At 45.2% G+C, this 17,333-nt stretch overlaps 1 protein-coding gene across 2 annotated transcripts in view; it reads right to left on the bottom strand.

The window, feature by feature from the left end:
• Nucleotides 1-17,333, bottom strand: part of LOC132086266 (alpha-2-macroglobulin-like protein 1) — a 28,454-nt gene that overhangs the window by 938 nt on the left and 10,183 nt on the right. For both annotated transcript variants that reach the window (XM_059491811.1, XM_059491801.1), the window contains exons 14-35: nt 17,173-17,236; nt 16,584-16,729; nt 16,172-16,318; nt 14,790-14,963; nt 13,690-13,795; nt 13,028-13,136; nt 12,708-12,933; nt 12,364-12,490; nt 12,101-12,222; nt 11,876-11,927; nt 11,472-11,555; nt 10,807-10,983; nt 9,505-9,586; nt 9,251-9,407; nt 7,153-7,227; nt 6,265-6,418; nt 4,677-4,858; nt 4,058-4,273; nt 2,715-2,836; nt 1,918-2,008; nt 1,201-1,269; nt 845-947 (exon numbers count right to left, since the gene is read on the bottom strand). In XM_059491811.1, coding sequence (XP_059347794.1) covers nt 845-947; nt 1,201-1,269; nt 1,918-2,008; nt 2,715-2,836; nt 4,058-4,273; nt 4,677-4,858; nt 6,265-6,418; nt 7,153-7,227; nt 9,251-9,407; nt 9,505-9,586; nt 10,807-10,983; nt 11,472-11,555; nt 11,876-11,927; nt 12,101-12,222; nt 12,364-12,490; nt 12,708-12,933; nt 13,028-13,136; nt 13,690-13,795; nt 14,790-14,963; nt 16,172-16,318; nt 16,584-16,729; nt 17,173-17,236 — 2,785 coding nt within the window. The remainder of the gene's footprint in view (nt 1-844; nt 948-1,200; nt 1,270-1,917; nt 2,009-2,714; nt 2,837-4,057; nt 4,274-4,676; nt 4,859-6,264; nt 6,419-7,152; nt 7,228-9,250; nt 9,408-9,504; nt 9,587-10,806; nt 10,984-11,471; nt 11,556-11,875; nt 11,928-12,100; nt 12,223-12,363; nt 12,491-12,707; nt 12,934-13,027; nt 13,137-13,689; nt 13,796-14,789; nt 14,964-16,171; nt 16,319-16,583; nt 16,730-17,172; nt 17,237-17,333) is intronic.

The following is a 17,333-nucleotide window of genomic DNA, read 5'->3' as shown; positions in this document are numbered from 1 at the left end:
GAGATAACGCTCTTTAAATTGTATGTACTAAGCACAAAAATTCTTGTACAGGATTAAATAGCAGAGGGAGAGCATATTAGGTGTCAATATTTAGCTCTGTAATAGCTGGATTAAAAAGTATCCTTTTCTTGCCACGGTGGAAAGGGGAACAAGAATGGAATTTAGTATACGACTCATAGTGCAGCTTTTGAAATCTCCAGTGGCAGTTTTTCCATTTTGTTCTCAATTTTTTTTTAAAAATAATTCTTAATGTTCCATCTGCTGTTTTGTCTCATACTGAGCACAGAATAATCAGAAAGACTCAAAATATAATCAAAGTCTCTCTTCTCTGTGCTAATAATTCTTTTAGAGCTTTAAAGGGTAACAAATTATTTTCCTATTTTTTTCTGAGGCATGACGGGACACAATGGATGGTAGGATTATTACACTTGCCATAAAATGCATACAACTAAATTCTGCCTTCTAGTGGATCAGGGTAGCACTACATAATACTGATTTTCAATAAGTGCCTAAGTATTCCCAAGAGAGCTTAAAAGCTGGAGAACTCATGGCAAATTGTGAGAGAAGTCTTCTATATTGAAGCTAGATGAAAAAAAAAAAAACAGTCATGGCGCACTTAACACCCCACATCATAATCCTAGTGCCAGGCAGCCTTGTCTGAAGAACTTTTCTAGGCCACTGGGTACCTGAATATTAAAGTTTTGTACAGAGGAAACCCAAGTTTGAAATTGCAGGAGGACATGCACTGGAATAAGGGGGTTAAAGAGAATTAGGGTCACAGCCATAATTATGTCTGAGTGGGGGGTACAATAGTTACTTTACACCAATGTCAGTGAAATCTCACCTGGCTTGTAGTAGTCATAGACGTGCACTGTTGCAGCTTTCAGATTCTGCACTTCAACATCTTGTTCCACTGGGATGTTAAGCTTTAGGGAACTCTCACCCAGCTGAAGAGAAGAATGGAAGTGAGCAGAAATGCACTGATCATCTCAAAATCACCTACATACTAACTTCACTCCTTCTGCATCAGAGGTTTTTTTTTCTTCCTTTCCCGGTTCTTCCACCCTCTTCCTCTTCTGTGAAAAGTTTAGCCTGCTTGACCAGCCTAGAGGTTTGTATTTCTAATCTGCAAAAGTCCCCATGCAAAGTACTTCTGTTGCTACTACATGAATGGGCAGTTCCCTGTGGTCTTCCTCTTACCTCCTCCAAGTAGATTGTGATTTTGTCTGGTTTTATCTCCGTCTTTTTCACGAGGGGTACCTTCTCCAGCTGTATAGGAAGGCAAGAGATAAGCTTGGTTAACATTGGCTAATTGGCCTTCCCTGTTTCACAGCAGGTTTGGAATTTGTTAGTGCACCACTGTTGACAAAAGCACTTAGCCTAGCTTGAGGACTAGTCAGGTTTGCCTTCCGTGGCATTGAGATTGCTGGGAGCACATCAAGCCTTAGAAGACAGTTTTCAGTTTTGGTACAAGTGTCCTTGGACCATGTTCCTACTGTCATCGCTTGTAGCAAAGGGAAAACTGGTTAGTATGAGGCTATGTCAGATCTCTCTAGCTATTGTGTGGAACACTGGAGCATGTCATTGAACAGCACTATGGGATTCAACACCACTTTATGGAATATCCCTAAAAATGGCACTGGTAAGTGCAAAGGGGCCCAATGCATGCCAGATGATTCTAACTAGGTGCTTTTTCATCTTCTCTCTGATCCCTTCCTGTGTATGCAATCCTCACTATGAACATGAAAACTGCACAACCACTTGTGCAAGTGGAAAGTTGCCTTGTGAAATAGCCTGTTATATCTTCACTTGTAATTACCATTCTACGACACTTTTTAAATGTTTGGATATTTCTGACTGAGCTACATCTGGAAAACAGATTTTGATATCCTCAAGGAAAGCCAAAGGAAGTCTTACCTCCTTCACAGAGCTCTGAACAGGAATGAACCCTGACAGCATCTCCACCTCCACCAGGGCCATGTTACTCGTCCCACGGTTCCCTACATATCTGAAGGAGGTCAGGAGAGAAGCAGGTTAGATGTGGAAGGCAGCACAGCATTTCTAGGAGATACAAATGGACACTTCCAAACTTTGCTCTGCCCTACAGTGATATGAAGGCTCAGCCGTATGTCTAACCGGTGGGACAAAGGGACAAAAATTGGTCCCCATCTATGGACAGCGACTGTACAGCAAATGTGTTATGGTTAATGTGGAAATAATATGGCTTCCTGTTGCCCTCTCCAACAGGTGGAAATGACCTTTGCTGTTACAGGCTGAGAGTGGAAATGTTGCTTATGTTCTCTTTCAGTAAGGACAGTAAGGCATGGATGATATGGATCAAGACTCTCACTCTAGACATTTGCAGGCAAGTGAAATATGGATAGGGACTGGAGTTTCTGCTGTCTTGTTCCAGCAGTGCTTCACACTACAGGGGGATGCATCTCAGGGCTGGTTCAGCCCAGGATGCCAACATGGGAGCTCAGCTGCTGGTGCTCTGGGGACTGCTGAGCTGGTTGCTGTGGTCATGCAAGACACTACCAGTGCACTGCCACACTTCTCCTGGCCTTCATTCTTAGTTAGCAATCTCTTTGGGATCTATAGACAAGAAGAAAGTAATCCTGTGTCTGTGATTCTACAGACAGGAGGCTTTCATGGGGTTCTAGTCATACAACTGGGTTCATACTTTTTTCCACTGAAGAAAGAGGATCTCATACCTGACAGACACATGTATGTCAAACTCTTTCCTGACACCATCACATTGTCTTGGTACTGTTTCCACATCCAGGAGAAAGACCTCTTCTGTTTTTGGTGGTGGGATGTTATAGTACCAAGTAGTCTGGTGGGGGAGAAAGCATCTCTGTGAAGTGCCCCAGAGTTTCCCTGAGTAAAGCACTACCTGTGCATCCAGCTTTAAGGGATTGGTAGACAGTGGCTAACACAGTTGGACTCAAATGCACTTTCTGTTCAGAGATGTGCTGTTTAGCACATTGCATCAGATACACCTGTCAAATGCAACCCAAAACTTGGAGACTGAGATATCTGTGATTCAAAAACTCATTCAGTCTCATAAAAAAAAAAAAAAAAAAACTATCTGTTAAGGGTCAAGGAAACACATTAGCTAAAACTGCCCCACGAGGAGAAAGAGGTGTTAACTGTTAACTCTTGATATGCTAATAGTCAGTAGCTCTAGGTCTTAAGGGGAAACTACTGGTAGAACAATTACAATCCCTTAAAAAAGAAGAACTAAAACTTGGAAGCAGACAGCTCAGCAGGCAGGAGGATCACAGTCATCCAAAGAGCAGCATAGGCCAATCTTCCTCTACCTGCCTGGTGATCTGACTGCCTCCCCAGCCTGTGCTCATCAGGTCTCTTATGCTCATGGACTGTATGCAAGTGTAGTATGGTTCTAGTTACCTCCTACATGCATTAACAATTCTCTGTGAACATCATAAGATTCTCTGTGGGCATCATCTGAACAGAAGTGACCCAGCAGAAAAGGTTTTCACAGGGAGTGAAAACCTTTTGAAGTTTTCCTTTTTGAGTTCTTTGCTGGATGAATGGCTCACAAGTGAACAACTGTCAAAACTGCCAGAAAAATGAGATATATCCTCCTGATGAACCAGTTGTGTCGGTGTACTGGAGTAAGAGGACTGTGGTATCACATCACTCCTCCTCTCTGCATATGATAAATACCCAAAGAATTTTGTGTCAGCAGTGTCCAGCTCCTGAAGCAGTGACACCAACAACACACATTCAAAATCAAAGAATGTAATCTTCTGTGTCTCATTACTCCTGACTTCAGATCTACTGTTTTCTTAATGATGACATGCCTCTGTAGGATAGGACAGCAAAGCTGAGACATTTCTGAGGAGATACCAGAGATGGTTACATGAAACCCTGTCAACAAAGTACACCTGAGTACCTTCAAGTTTGACATGATTCTGCCTAGAAGGCAAAATCCTACTCAGAACTTGAGGCTATAGTAGCTGCTTAAAGCCAAACCTCCCTTCAGTGTCAGAGGCAAAGCCTGGGAGCTCTGTTCCTCACGCGTACGCACCTGCACATAAACGCAGCCACTGCCCGTCGCTTGCACTGTGTAGCTCCCTGTGTCTGCAGGGAGAGATGCCTGATGCAGGACCAGCTTGTTCTTCCTGTGCACATGGAACTCGAGTGGAGAAGCCCCCTTTCCCTTCACTGCCACCTTGACATCTCTCATCTCCTGAGGAATCAGGGCTGCATACTGAGCGAGGGCCTGCAGGCTGACAACCGTGTCCTGGAGGGAGAGTCAGAGTCACTTTGCTGCAGGACAAAACCCAGCACAGCAGTTCAGGGACTGCAGAGAGAACTACAGTCCTCATGGCCCTGATTCACACTCTGACACAGGCAGGCTCTATCCCACTAAGTGCATAGATAGGGCCTATGCCACAGGCAGCAGGATGATTTCTGTTACCTGGAACAGGCAGCTTGTGAGCTCTGGGCTTAGCAGTGCCAGAGATCCTGGGTAATCCCAATTACACTACACAGAGAAGAGTTTCCCTATGGCACTCCTTTTTCCAAACAGGGCTCATATACCTTTGTCTGCAAAGGATGGGTCTAGAGTGACATGCATGTGAGAGATGTGCACATCACTCCAGGCACAACAACTTTTTCCCCCATGATTTTCCCTGGTTTGTTACCTGTGTGGAAGCAAATCCTCCAAAGGCATTTCTTTGTGCACTGAGCCAGTGAACAAGCTTGCTCACAGAGGCTTCATTGAATGACGAGTCTGGTTTGGAGACATGGGCCAGGATGATGTAGGCTACAGTCTCAATCATGGAAGAAGATGTTTCATCAGCAGATTGCGATGTCAGTAGCTGTGCTGATGGGGGAAGAAATATGTGGAAGAGAAGAACTGTAGATCCCTGTATATTCAAATTTATGTCTCCAAGCTCCAGCATTTTTGCTGTTTCTGCATGTGCATAGCATAGAATAACAGGACCCCCTATGCTGAAAAGCTCTAGCACTCATCTTTCCAATCACTTGTGCCTGGTGTACAAGACCAGTTTTTGAGGGAGAATTGCTGTCAGGCTACTGGAGGATAAAGACTACCCAACTTACTTTGCTGGCATCCTCACTATGCAGTGCATAGTGAAGGGCAATTTAAGCAAGAGCTGGGCTCCCACTTCAGGTTCAAGCTCACAAGCACTGAATACATCTGAGTCCAATGGAATATTTTGCTGCAGTCATAGTAGGAGACTAACCAAATTCAGCTAAGAATTTAATCTAATCGTGTCAGATTTAATTATGTAGGACTCTTCCGCAATGGTACAAATGTGAAAACCTGAAATGCTTTTAAATTCAAAGTCAGTTTTCAGAAAAAAACTTCACTTCTTTGCATAATACCAGCCTCAATACTTCAGAATTTAGCTAAAGTCCTCTACAGAGAACCTTCACTATGTTTATCACAATGGAAGGTATTTTCCTTCTTCCATGTGCGTTATCACAGAGGTAGCTCTGAACAAGTACTGCACTGAATGCGTGCAATTCTACTCCTTCCTGTTCCAGCTGGCAGCTTGAGTGGCTATGCAGTGAGCAACACTCAGCACTGGTAGCTGGTCAGGCTGAAAAATCCTCTCTCCCTTTGTTTTTTTAATATTTTAACATTTTCAGCCCTCAATGTAGTTCACCACACTGCCAGACAAGGAAATGTGGGGAAGAACTTACTTAAACCAACTTAGGTAATATTACCAAATATTTAACCATAGGCTTAGGTGTTTTGAACACCTACCCCAGCGTCCTCACTCAGGACAGAAGTCTATTTTTTTCCCCAAGCTAAGGAGACAAAAGGAAGAATCAAGCTCAGCAGCACAGCAGTAAAGGTCCACCCACCCAAGGGCCCTGAGCTGAGTAGAGCAGCAATGGAGCAGCAGTCAAAAGGTTTGAATTTTTCATGTAAATGTTCTGACCAGCAGCTGAACAGACATGGTGAAACAAGTTTGCTCTGCAAGATCTCTTGTACTATGTATGAATTGCTGAAGAATGACAGGAGCACCATGACACAAATAAGCATTTTAACTGCACAAATTAAGCATGGATAATTACTGCTGCTTTTGATTAGAAATTGTTTCCTGAGTCTGAGAAAACTAGAGATTGTCATAGTTTGAATAAATTATGATTTTCTGACACAAAAATGTATTTGTGAATACAGAATACTGCAATTAAATGCTACAGATATCAGACCTTGAACACTGTCGTGATCTCTAGGACCCCAAAGCAACAACCTACCAGTTTCCTTCTGTACCATATCCAGGAGCTGCTTTCTCATCTCCATGTCTTTACTCAGTGTGAAGACATAAGCCATCAAAGCCTTGACATAAAGGCTTGTCTCATCAAGTGTTACGTTCTTGAGGCAATGTAAGGCATTTTCCAACATGGTGTCCTGAAAAAGGAATCCAAACCAAGTGAATTTCCTCTGACCAAACACCATGTTGTTGTGAACATCTATCCCAGACACACCCTTGATGTACTTTAGTGCTAGCATCTCTCCCAGGACTGTGAGGTGTGAGGTAGAGGGGTCACAGCATCGCTGACTGTGGGTTGAAACAAAGGTGTGCTGGACTTATTTTTGGGATAGGGAATTGCTAATACACTGGAGAATCCAGATGTAAAGTGTCTGGTAACATGCTGGCTCAGAATTGTCAGTCACATGCTGTGGGTGTCTGATCCTGAAGGGTATGATGTTTTTAGAACTGTACCATTAAGTCTAGAACATCAGTTCTTTTTTTCTAGAACAGTCTACACTTGTCTTGATCACTGCTTTCATCTGGGGCAGGGGGGACAGTGCATACCTGAAAAGTAGTCTCTTTTTCTCCTTCAGCCCCGTTGCTCAGTTTAACGACCCATTGCCTCTCCCTGCAAACCCTTTGTTATTTTCAGACACAATTGTTTCCCTTGAGATGAGCTGGGAAGAAAGTGCTCTTCTTTGCTGCAAATCAGGCCATTTATATTAAGAACTCCTCACCAAGATAAAATTTTCCTGTTATTGTGTAGCAAGGGGGGAATGACAGAACCTTTCACCAGCTCACGCTGGGTAGCCCCTGAAGCCCCCAGCCAGGGGAGGAATGAATGGAGGAGCATGCTCCCAAGCCCTGCAGGAGTTTAGGGGTGACTTACATTCCTCTCCAGATGGAGCTCCAGCAGTGCAGCAGCAATATAGGCTGTTAGGGAGATTGTGTCGTCCACACCACCCTGCAAGCACACAGACAGTCATCAGGAAAGGACAAACCCAACCGCTGCGTGCCTGTCATTGCATAGCCCCAAAACCTGCATCTGAGACAGCACAGCAATGTGCTTCTGGGCATTCCTGGACAGGAAAGCCCTCCAGGCTCACTTGCTGAATAGTTTGCTGTTGAGGGCAGTCTCAGCCATGTTGTTCAAACAGCCTAGACATCCATTCTCATAGAAAGGCATGAAACAAACTGTAAAGCAATTTATCTCATTAAATATGTTACCACTGTACACTTGAATAAAGTTTTTATGATGCGGGATTTGCATCATAAAGAAGAATTTATGCAAGTTTACAAACAAGTCATCTGGCTTTGAGAAACTACAGGTTAATATGTGTTTAACAGGCTTTCAGGAGCTGCTTTTCATCTCAGAGGGCATTCATTCTTGGGGAAGTTCTGCTTACATCGTCAGATATGAGATGAGAATACATCTAAAATGAGAGGGGGAAATTGGGCTAAGATGCTAAGAAGTTTCATTCACACTGACTAGAAGAAACTTTGTAAGTGTGAGGCAGGTGGAGGTGCAAAACCTATTCCAAAATGTTCTGTTCAGATAGAAAGCTCAAGGTGGGAAATTAGACAGTCAGACAAGGATGAACAGTCTACATGTACACTCTGGTTTTATTTTGTACTGCATTCAAATTTTAGGAAAAAAATGTCATAACCCTTTGCTTTATGAATGTAGCAGCCTGTTTTCTTTCAGAAATTTGGCTTGTATTTGACATGGGCGATTTTGTAATCTGACCAGTGTGGATTATTTTTGTAATCTGACCAGTGTGTACCTTTACAAAGGCAATGAACCCACGTATTGCCATACTGCACACACACTGCTCAGCACCAAAGCTCTGGGGCATGTTCACCAAGAGTTTGGTGCATTTCCAGCTACACTGCAGGCATCATTTGGGGGATGACAAGCTCTAGGAGGAGTCATATTTTTGGGGCAGTGGAGGGACAACTGTGTCTTCAGACAATCCTGTATTAGAGCACAGAGTATTGTGCACTGTAAGGTATGAGAAGAGGGAGAATCCAGCCAGGGTATTCTAGACAAGCACTAAAATAGAAAAATATTTCTCATTTCCCTGTGCCCTTGAAGTGCCTTGGCACAATTAGCTGTGTTTTCCTTTGGCTAGAGTGAAAATTAAGAAAGCCTAGCAGAGTCTAAAACCTCACACAGAGGAAATGACTGCTGGTTTAGACCATGTTTTCCATTCAGCTCTGGGAAGATACCTTAGCTGTGCTAGGCCATGGGGACATTGCTTTGTGCTACTGCTTGTCAGGACCCAGGACATCCCTCTGGCTGTCCTGAGCAGCCAAGACCCCTGCCAGGGGGCTCAGAGACCCTGGCACAGAGCCCAAGATGCCTCTGGTTTTGATTGTGACCCATGGAGCAAGTTACCAACCTTAGATGAAGATCTGCAAGCCATCACAGTTTAAGTAGAATGACAGCAAATTTATCACAAGGTGAAAAAGCAGATTTTGGGGTTTTTAGAATGGAGGTTCAGGGGACAAGATGGAGGGATCTGGGTGTATCCTGCCTTTCTCCCTCTTCTTCTTCTTGGCCTCCATCTTCTGCTGCGGTGTTAGCACTTATAGATTGGCTTAGAGTAGAAGCTCACTGTCTAACATAGGTGATAGGTATTGGAAAGTAATTGTAACCATTGTACACATAGTTTTTAGTATAAAGACATAACACTGCCCCGGGGCAGGCAGAGTGCCTCTGACTGTCTTGCTGAGTGGACCTCGGCAGGACAGGAGAGAGAATTTTATAGCTAAGATACAATAAACAACCTTGAGAGCGAGAAATGAAGAGCCCTGACTCCTTCTTTGAGCGCCAGGCTGGGAAAAGAGACTTTCTAACCCATCTTGGGGTCACTCTGACAAGCTAAAGATCCCAAAAACAGCTCACAGTGGAAAAGGCTGAGGAAGCAACCCCGTGCCTCACCATGAGTTCCTCCTGCTCCCACTCCCATGTCTGGCAGCCATACCTTCAGGTCATTGTTGAAGAGCTTCCCCACGCTCTGGAAGCAGCCACTGGGCAGCTGGTGCTTCTGCAGCCAGCGCAGAGCGCTGTGCACGTGGTCCTTGTCAATGTAGATGTGGGAGCTGGCCTGCCCAAAGGACCTGGCTACAAAAGCTGTCAGCCTGTGAGCAGAGCACAGAGGAATCCCATGTCACAGCCAGGAGATGAACCAGCAAGGACAACGGGTTTAGGGTGACAGTAGCAGTTGTGGTCACTCACCACGTGTTGCCCTGCTCATCACCTTTCCCAAAGGCACTGTAGGAGCCATCGTCGTGTTTGTAGAGCAGCTGACGCTGGTAGCCTGTGACAACAAGACATGGCTGATTGTGAGCACCTGTAGCACCTCAAACTGTATCCCAGCCATGCGAAGATGGCTCCCCAGCAAGAGGATTCACCAGTCTTACAGTCAGAGCTGCTGAGACAAGGGCACCGGCCCCAGCTGCCCCTGCACCCCACAGCATCAGTGTGACAGAAGCAGCTGCACAGCACTGCTGAAGTGGCCAGGAGGCTGCTCTGCATTACTGGAGCTGTTTGGAGCCAGTGCTGTGGGTTCCTGCCCTGCTGTTTGGCAGAAGGGTGGCATGCTCAGCCACCTCATGGCTCCCCATGTGCCAGGGAGCCCTCAGGGCCTTTGCTGTGAACAAAAAGGGTGGTAGGAGTGAGGAGGAAGGCTTTTCCTAGAGGGGACACAAATGAAACACTAATTACTTTTCAGCACTCCTCCTAGCCCTGCTGGGACTCAACAAAACACTTTTTTTACAGGATGTACAGGAAGCAACAAAGCCATGCCTTTGAACCTTGAGGGCAGAATGCTGTCTGCATCTGTTTGGTCTACCTCCAGCCTCCTCATGGCCTTAGTGTTTACCCTTTGTCTTTCCTCTCTACCACCACCATTCTCTTGGGTAGACCCCACTCTCCCAAATACATGAACATGATCTCAGTACGTGCTTGCAGTACCAGAGAAAAAGGGGGAAAGAAAAGGAGTCAAATCCTGTCCAGACAAGGAGACTGGCAGGCTGAAATATGAGGCCCATTACAACATGAGACATGAACATAGGCACTATATTAAATTCAGATTATACTGGAGAGAATTTACATGACTCCAAAATATATTTTCTAAAACACAGGGAAACATTAAGCTACTGAACTCCTATTTACTCCCAAAGGCTACTCTTTATTCCATGTAATAGCAGCTGATGCCATCTTTTCACAAGGTGCTTCTGTGAGCCTTGGAGTGATAAGGGAACTAGCAGGCATCACATAATGATGGAAATCACTAATTACCTATATCTTTCTCAAAAAAGCGGACTTAGTACCTCAATTACCAGCAGAGACAAGTTGTGCTTTCTTCAGAAACTTTTCTTTCCATGAGACATTTCCCTTTTCTCTGTGATGCCTTCCTTTTGTCATAGCTCTGGCAGTCACTCCCACTCCTGCCCTTCAGCTCCCCAACACATCTATGCCCCACACTCTTGATTTCTAGCAGCTTCATTTTGCAGCAGAAGGAAGGACAATGCTTACCCATTGTCAGAAATGCCAGTGCTATAGCCTTAATTTCTGGGTCCAGTTGTTTAGTCTTGTTCAGGTACTGGAGAATGAAGATATTTGGCGCAAACTTGACCATGTTCTGTTCACCACAGCCAAAGGGCATGTCTAGCAGCTGGTCTAAATTTTGGAGTGCTGGACCCATGATGTCACCTTACATTTGAGAGGAGAGACATGAGAAAGGAAAAGCACAGGCACTGAGCAGTGTGAAGCAAAAGGACTGCTGCCTTCCCTAGGCTCTGCTGGGATCCTAGAAAAGAGCCAGTCCCTGTCTGAACAGACATGATTGAGATTTCTGGTGACCCTTCCTACATTAGGCCAGCACAGAAAGGAAAGCCATCATGGTTCTGGGAGGAGGAAAGGAAGCTTGAGGGGGTCTGAAGAAAGGTAAAGAGAGCTGTCATTCCTGAGTGGGTATCAAGATGGGAAAGGAATTGCAAAGACAAAGTTGGTGGAAATATGCAAGGATTGTTTTGGTTCACTTAAATATTGGAAAGGATTACTTGATCAATATTTCTGAGGCCAATGTCACACCCCTTACAAGTTATCTCATTAGGAGCTGGGTCAATGCATCAATAAGGCCAAAGCTTTATGCAAGTTTTTTTCACGACAGACCGAAGAGCAGGAAAAGCCTTTCTCACCAATCACAGAGAATGTGACTCGGGCAGATCCCTCCAGCACTTCTGCAGGCAGAGTCAGGGAGAACTCTTCAGAGATTGTGTTATCTGAGGAAGGCAGAACCCAGACATTTATCCCATGGAAGAAGCCATTCATACTAGTGAAACATCCAAGGAGACCCAGGTGAAGCATAATGTGACATCGAGTCACAGGAGCCAAAACTTGCAAACACATGCCTCAATGCAGGAAATTTTGCCAGGTAAAAGATTGACAAGGACAAATTATAGTGGTTGTTGTCCCAGGCAGGATGGTGCCACCAGGGCTTGCTCTCTGATTAATTCCCTCCCACCTCTGGGTATTTGCAGTAGTCCTGTCCCCTCCATCCTGGTGTCATGATCAATGGCAGTCAGGAATTTTTGTCCCCTACCTGCAGGACAGAGAAAGGCATTTTGGGTCTTCTCTTGTAGGACACCTCCTGGCTGCAGATGGAGAAAGAGTAGTTCAGATAGGGAGGACAGGAAAGGAAGTCACCCTGCCTTAGCAAGTTGGTCTGATGTCCAAGAAGGTGCTAAACTTCCTCTTAGCATCTTGCTGACTGCCCCAGGGGACAAAACCTGTTGCCAGGGGTTCTCCACCCTGAGATGTGACCAACCTTCACAAGCAGAGATTTTATCACCACGTCTCTCCCTCCTTGCAAAGGTGTCACAGCAATCTTGTTAGCACACAGACTGTGTGACTCTTCTGCCACACTGCTCACGGTGACGTTCACTCTGCCTGCAGGGAGCACAGGGGACACATTGCTGAGCACTTCCAGCTGACAGCTGTATGTACAAGCATTAGATCCAGACATGCAGACGTGGGCAAACTCCACCCCTCCTCCCAGGAGCTGCCACGCATCCCTCTGCCCAGCCTCACCCAGCTTGGTCGCCTTCACATTCCACGCAAAGGTTTTTGCTTTGTTGGCACACAGGCAGCTGGTGAACTGGCAGCTTGGACAGGCATCCACCTTCAGTTCTGGGGTCTCTGTGAGAGTGGTGTGGACCTGAGCATGGTTGGATGTACAGACACACATAGGGTTAGTGTCAGTAACAGGCACTGCACCAAGCAGCAAATACCTGGGTGATAAAGTACGAGGTTATGCTTTGTCGCCCAGATACCAGCATCAAGGGCTCCTAAAGAGTTCAGAGTTTGTCTTTGGGCTAAAGATTTTGTTCTGACAGAGGCCATGTAATTGGGGAAACTCACTTGGAGGGACTCACCTGGATACAGTCCTTGAGGTAGTTGAAGACAGTGGCTTTTAGCTTGAAAGTCTCCCCTTGGATCACAGAGTATGGCAGTGATACATCCACAAAGAATGGCTGGAAGACCCTAAGAGAGGTCAGAGGCGAGAAACCAAAGCCAATATCGGCAACACAGAAGGTGTTGGCATTCCATTCTGTGATGGTGTCAGGTACAGCAACTTGGAGAGACGCTCGTCCATCATCCCTGCAGCAGGAAGCAGAAGAGGAGGACATGCTTAGAAGCAGTCAGAATATTCCAGGAGTGCCCCTGGAGAAGGATGGCAGAGGCTGTTACCTACCCAACAGACACCAAATCCCAAATCCAGGTCTCTGGGAAAAGCGTCCGTGGTTTTGGCTTCTCCTTGTCATCAGAGTGAGGTTTAGAATCAGCATGGGTAACTTGCCTGCCTGGTAGGAGCAAGTGATACCTCAGAAAACAGCACATATAGCTACAGGTGAAACTAGCTCTTCATTCACAGGCAATCTAACACAAACCACAAATGTTTTTTGACGCAGAATGTGAGTGGACAGGGCTGGTGTTTCAATGAGAATCTGACACAGTGTGGGTATATTTGGGGAACAGAGCTTTAGGGAGACAGAGCTGGATATAGTTTAGCCCAAGGCTCAGTCTGACAGATCCAAATTTGGTCTGGATGCAGCAGGAGACAGCACGCTGAAATGGAGTCACGCTCCTTTAAATAATCTGTGAAAGTGCTGGTAGAAAGCACACTACATTCTGTATGAAAAACAGTGAACACAGGGACACCAAGAGAGCATGGAGATTTGAGCTTCTCCCTGTGATTTGTAAATCAGGTCCATTGAAATGGACACAAGCTTTGTTGCTGTTATACACAAACAAGAAACACAGCAGGATGGGGCTCAGTTGTCTCAGCTGCAGGCTGGACAGAACTGGGAGAGGGAAGCCCCTTCACTAAAGAAGTTGGACGTGTCTGTTCCTTACCAAGAAGAGGGTGTTTTCTTGGAGATATCTTTTTATGAAACTCTGGAAGCACACAGGAAACAGGTTTCTTGATTCTGGTGTTGGTAAATATTTTCATGCGCAGTTTCTGGGAAAATAGTACAGACAGTAAATCACTGATAAACAAAAGGGGACAAGGAATGTTGAAATTATCTCGTGATCATGGGTGTCAAATGGGGGCTGGTGGCCAGTGTTGAAACATTTTTAAATGCTGCTTCTTTATATGCATAACCTTGTGGCTCAGACTCTGACCAGTGCATGAGGAATGGAAACCAGTTTCTGAGGAATACTGGGAGCAACTATTTCTTCTCATACAAGCAGATTTCAACTAGATGTGCACTTCATATGCCCAACCCTAGCAATGACACACAGTCGAAGGAATAATCATCTAGGAGACAGCACAATAACATGCCTTTTGAAGGGAATCAGGTTCTGTATTTGTGTAGTAGAGTTCTGTCAAATTAAGAAACCCACACAATTCAGACATTTTGGGTTGTTTTCAGTATGTTGTTACCCTCTTCTCCTGTTTTGAGGAGCTTCAACTCATACATTTTGCATATATTTCATTAAAGAGCATTCTGCCAGAAGCAACACTCAGCACTTCTTGCATTTCAGTTAGCAGACATGTTAACACTTCTCTGGCTATCATGCTTGTTAGCATATCAGTTTGTTTCGTTGTTTGTCTTGACAATTAGCTATAAAGCCAAACTGTGAAAGACTTCCTTTTATTTGAACTGGTTGAGGATAAGTAAGGAGATGCTCAATGAAACACAGAGTAAAGCAGTTTGTAAATACAATAATAGCCAAGTGGTGATTGGTCAGAATATGGTGAGGTGCCCAGGTATTCTTGCCACCTCTCCTTTGTAGTTATGGGAGCCTGAAGTAAATTTGTTCATTTTTACATTATCTTCTTCCTATCAGGTGGTTTGTACTGTGCTTACTCAGCTTTCCCCATAGTCCCCAAATGAGTTTGGCTACAGCGGACAACATGGAACAGATGATTTCTTGTAGGCATTCAGGACAGCATATTGGAACTCACTAGGGCAAAGTTGGGAAAGTTTAGAGGAGGTGCAGGCACTCACCTTAAACAGGTTATAGACATCAGCCTCACTTTGGTACCATGGTGCACCCATCCTAGCCTTTTTGTGGGGTCTGGGCTGCTGGGGCAGGCAAGGGTATGCCTCAAAATCTTCCAGGCGGTAAGGAAAGCCTCGTCCTCCTAACATGAAGCTGTTATTGAAGATTTTACCATACAACTGCAATGGAAAAAACACAAGTCTTCAAACAGAGCTGGCCAACAACCATGTGTATGGGTCAAACTTTTGGGTTGTAGCCTTCTATTCCATATTGAAGAGCTTTGCAGTTGAGGAAGTTGGCACTGACCCAGCTTACACAAAAGGACATAATATAAAGGACATATATAGGATAATATATACTAAAGGACATCATTCCAAGCAGTGGATGTAGACAAGCAGCTTTTAGGCTGCAAGACAGTTCAAGCCTTTCAACACTAGGGTGCAAAATTAGGATAAAAATGCTTCAGTTTAAATACAAGGCATTGGCACATCTGATCTACATGTTTAAAGATTATTACTCTAAATACCTGTCAGCAGATGATGCAAGTGCTCTGCACTACACAGCATCCCTATGAAATGGACACCAGATCACACTGTGGGCTCTATAAACTGGTGTAGTGCATCCCCCTGGATTTGGTGAGGCTTCTTTGTAACACACTGTACTGCTATAATTTAACTTACTACTTTGCATGAGGCATGTACCTGTTTTATCTCTGGTACACATTGTGGATTTCTATTAGGATTTTCAGGTTTCGCAGTATTTTTACTCCAAGTTTTAAATTAGTTCCTCTGAAAGACACAGATGCTTTAAGGCAGGTGCTTCCAACACTTCTGATTCTCAGAATCCACCTGGGTGCTGACAAAATACTGACCACTTTTCACCGGCCACTGGGTGCTCTGGCTGCTCTCATCTAGCGACTGTTTTCTAAAGAACTGCTCCAAAGCACTGTTCTGTTGCATGGTTTTAACTCAGCAGTGGTTGGGGCAGAGGGATAGGAGGACCCTGCCAGGGCAAAATTCCATTTTAAAGGCTTAAAATCACAGTTTGGTGGAAGATGGTAGAGCAGAGATGTGGATGTGAGGGAGGCTGCTAAGCACTCTCCCTCCAAGCAGAAAGCACCAGCATCTCCTTGAAGCGGCCCTCCCTGCCTCCCCCTGCAGTGCCATGTAGCATCCACCTCCCTTCAGGCAGAGGCTCACAGCACAGGGCTGAGGGTGAGAAACACAATCACCCCATCACTGCTCAGGAGAGGCCAAAGAAGGGCATGGCAGGGCAGCCACCTAACACTGCAGCTGTCCTGGGATATCCTTTGGGCTCTCTGCCACCCATGCATGGAGGCAGAAGGCAGGCAGACATTATGGGGTTGGACAGGGCAGGCTGCACTCACGCTGTCTGCTGTTAGGATTTGGTTCCTCTTCAGGAGGACGCTCTTGTCGACAGCCCGCACAGAGCACAAGGAGCCTGGAGCAGCCATGAGGTTCAGCCTGACTTGTGAGCCTGGGACCTCCTCCTTGTGTGAGAATTCCAGTGCCACCTGCAAGAGAAGACAAGGTCTGGGGGCTTAGCCTTGGAGAGTGGGACCCTCTGACTCTTATATGTCTGGGTTGCAGAGGGAAGGACTTTGAATAAGGTAGGGAAGGGGGATGAAGTGCTGAGTCAAGCCATCCTGGAAATCCTTTGAGAAGGTTAAATATATCCAGCTTACACCATTTGGATGAGGATAAAACAGGACCAAGAACTACAGTAGATCAGAGCACATCAGCAATGCTATAAACACTCCTTGTGTGATTTCTGCTCACCTGATGGCTAAAGCACATTTCTACATCAAACTGCTCCATATCAGCCACCACCTCTCCGTCTGAGAAGATCGCATACACCAGAAGCTTGATGTTGGGCAGGAAGTCATTGCCAACAGGCAGAGTCAATGAGAAGGAGCCCTGCAGATCTGCAATAGGCAGCAGCGAGGAAGAGAGGGACAACATCCAAACAAATCAACTCACTGGAGTGGGACACACATTAAGAATCAAAAGAGGGACTTAATAATTTCTACCTTGCAGATAAGAACACTCCACACAGACAATGTCACAAATTAGCAATAAACCAAGCATACCAGCCATTGCTTTGACTCATGTCTTCTTCAAAGGTACAAGTTAGCAGCAAAGTCATAAGATTGGATGTTATATCAATTAGACAAGACAGAAGGAGCAGTTGCCTAGAAAGACCCTGAATTGAGAGGAGGTTGTGTTGGTCTTAGGGGAAGGATCACCACTAAGAACTCAGTTCAATATTTCCCACCTGTGGATAAGAATAACATCTGCAGACAGAGTCACTGTAGAGTGGTCAGTTTTCTGGAGTGTGTTACAAGACACTTCTCATGTTTTTACTCACTCTCATGCTGAGTAATTGGCACCTTCTTCTTTCTGCTGAAAAGGATCTTGCCTTTTGCTATCACCTGAAGAAAAAGAGAAGCACCACTCAAGGGTCTGAATTCCAAGAGCATGAGGAGAGTGTGAAAAGAACACAGGAAGAGAGAATGGTATCTGACAAAT

Source organism: Ammospiza nelsoni, chromosome 2 (genome assembly GCF_027579445.1).
Source record: "Ammospiza nelsoni isolate bAmmNel1 chromosome 2, bAmmNel1.pri, whole genome shotgun sequence".
NCBI lineage: Eukaryota > Metazoa > Chordata > Aves > Passeriformes > Passerellidae > Ammospiza > Ammospiza nelsoni.
Note: the sequence above shows the minus strand (reverse complement) of the source record. Positions and strands in the feature narration are given on the sequence as shown.